Genomic DNA, 1,714 nt, shown 5'->3' on the forward strand with positions numbered 1-1,714 from the left:
AGTCGATAAAACAAAACCGCTTACGTTGGAAACAGAAGAAACCAAGTACAGTATTGTGTAGTGAACAATAGACCTCAAAAATGAGTGAATCAAACGAACAAAAGCTACCGCCGACACGAAAGAATACAATTGTTGTTGACTTCAGGCAGTGCAAAATTCGACCTTCGATACGAGAACTTGAAGGTTTGCTTAAGGAGCAAATGCAGCTGGACATTAAACGTGTGCATTTACTTCAATGCAATAAGACGAATAATGTTGTTTACATCCAGTTTTATAAAGAGTTGGATGCAATTCAATTCGCAAAAGACTATAACAATGTTCACTATGTGGAACACGAGAACATTAGGTACAACATTCCTGTATATATGGATGATAGTGCTATAGAAGTGCGTATGGAGATTTCATGCGTATTTTTCTCATGTTTTTTTGTAAAATGTTTCAAATTTCATTGAAGCCCCAACTTTATTATAAGTTATAAACACAACTGAAGTTTTCTGCTCAATAAACAAGACACAGTTTATCAAAGCTAACAACAAATTTTATTATCTCATGAAACAATCGCTATCCGACGTTTTTTCCCAAAACTAATTTTGTTTCATATAATCAGTCTTACTTTACAAAACAAAAAATACAACTAGATAACAATCGAACGTACATCCTTTGGCTGCATTCCAAACGAAAAGCTAATCCCTAATGGTATTTCTTCTTGATATAGAACTTCAGTGGGACATGCTTCTCCACGATCACTGGTTTTTCCACATACACCGGATACGGTTTTTCGACATGCACCGGAAATGGTTTCGGCACCTCAACCACCTTAACGTGATGGTGATAATGATGGTGATGGTGTTTATCCTCATGTTTACTACCGACATCGTCCTGATGTCCACTGTCACTCCGCCATTCCTGTGAACTATGCTGCTCCATGCTCGATTCTTTCGAGTGTGCCGATGCCTCTTGATGATCACTTGTTCCTCCGTAGGTTGGTCTCCATTCTTGGATATCCTGTTTGTTGTTTGAGTCATCCTGATGCCACTCGTGAACTGGATGCATCGGAACTCTCAGTTGGTCGTAGTGATAATTGTTTGCATCATGGTTCCACTCCACCGATCGATCTTGCACCCCTAGACCGGTACCTTGAACACCAGTTCCCTCGTAATGCCACAGGTTCCCTTCGCCGACTGATCTACTCTCATAATGGTTTGCAGAGTCAACAGCTGCTGCACCAGCAACCATGGCTAGCGTTAAATATGGTAGAATAGACTGACGACGAAAGAGTGTAAACTTCAAACCTACTGCATCGAAGTGCTAGAAGATCAATTTCACTCACCTGCATTATTTTGCTCCCTGAATTTGCTGGAACTACACTGGAACAATGACGGAATGAGACTGATGCAGGCTGCTGTTGGACAGACATGTTTTTATAAGCACTTAGGAAAGCAAACCCATTTCTCACGTAATGGTAGAGATTTCATGGTAATTAAATTGGATCGCCCTAGTCGGCTAGCAGTTGCACAAAGCAAGAAAGTAAGAGTATCCATTTGACACTGTCCCATAATTCCGGCAGGAGAAATGGCATAATGCATTACACGCTAATCTAGGTGCACAGATCTGTCAGTTGGCGTGGCTGGTGAGCTTGAGCTAACTGACAGAAACTGAAAGCTATGACGCAATTGCAATAAGGCTTTAACAGGCGTTCGATCATTGTCTTCGA

At 40.9% G+C, this 1,714-nt stretch overlaps 1 protein-coding gene across 1 annotated transcript; it reads right to left on the reverse strand.

Moving 5' to 3' along the window:
* Positions 1–583: 583 nt before the first annotated feature.
* LOC131433916 (uncharacterized) lies at positions 584–1,236 on the reverse strand. The gene has a single exon (XM_058600531.1). The coding sequence runs from the start codon at positions 1,234–1,236 to the stop codon at positions 691–693; it is 546 nt and encodes a 181-aa protein (XP_058456514.1). The 3' UTR covers positions 584–690.
* Between the last annotated feature and the right edge of the window lie 478 nt (positions 1,237–1,714).

The sequence above is a fragment of the Malaya genurostris genome, chromosome 3 (assembly GCF_030247185.1).
Source record: "Malaya genurostris strain Urasoe2022 chromosome 3, Malgen_1.1, whole genome shotgun sequence".
In the NCBI taxonomy this organism is placed as follows: domain Eukaryota; kingdom Metazoa; phylum Arthropoda; class Insecta; order Diptera; family Culicidae; genus Malaya; species Malaya genurostris.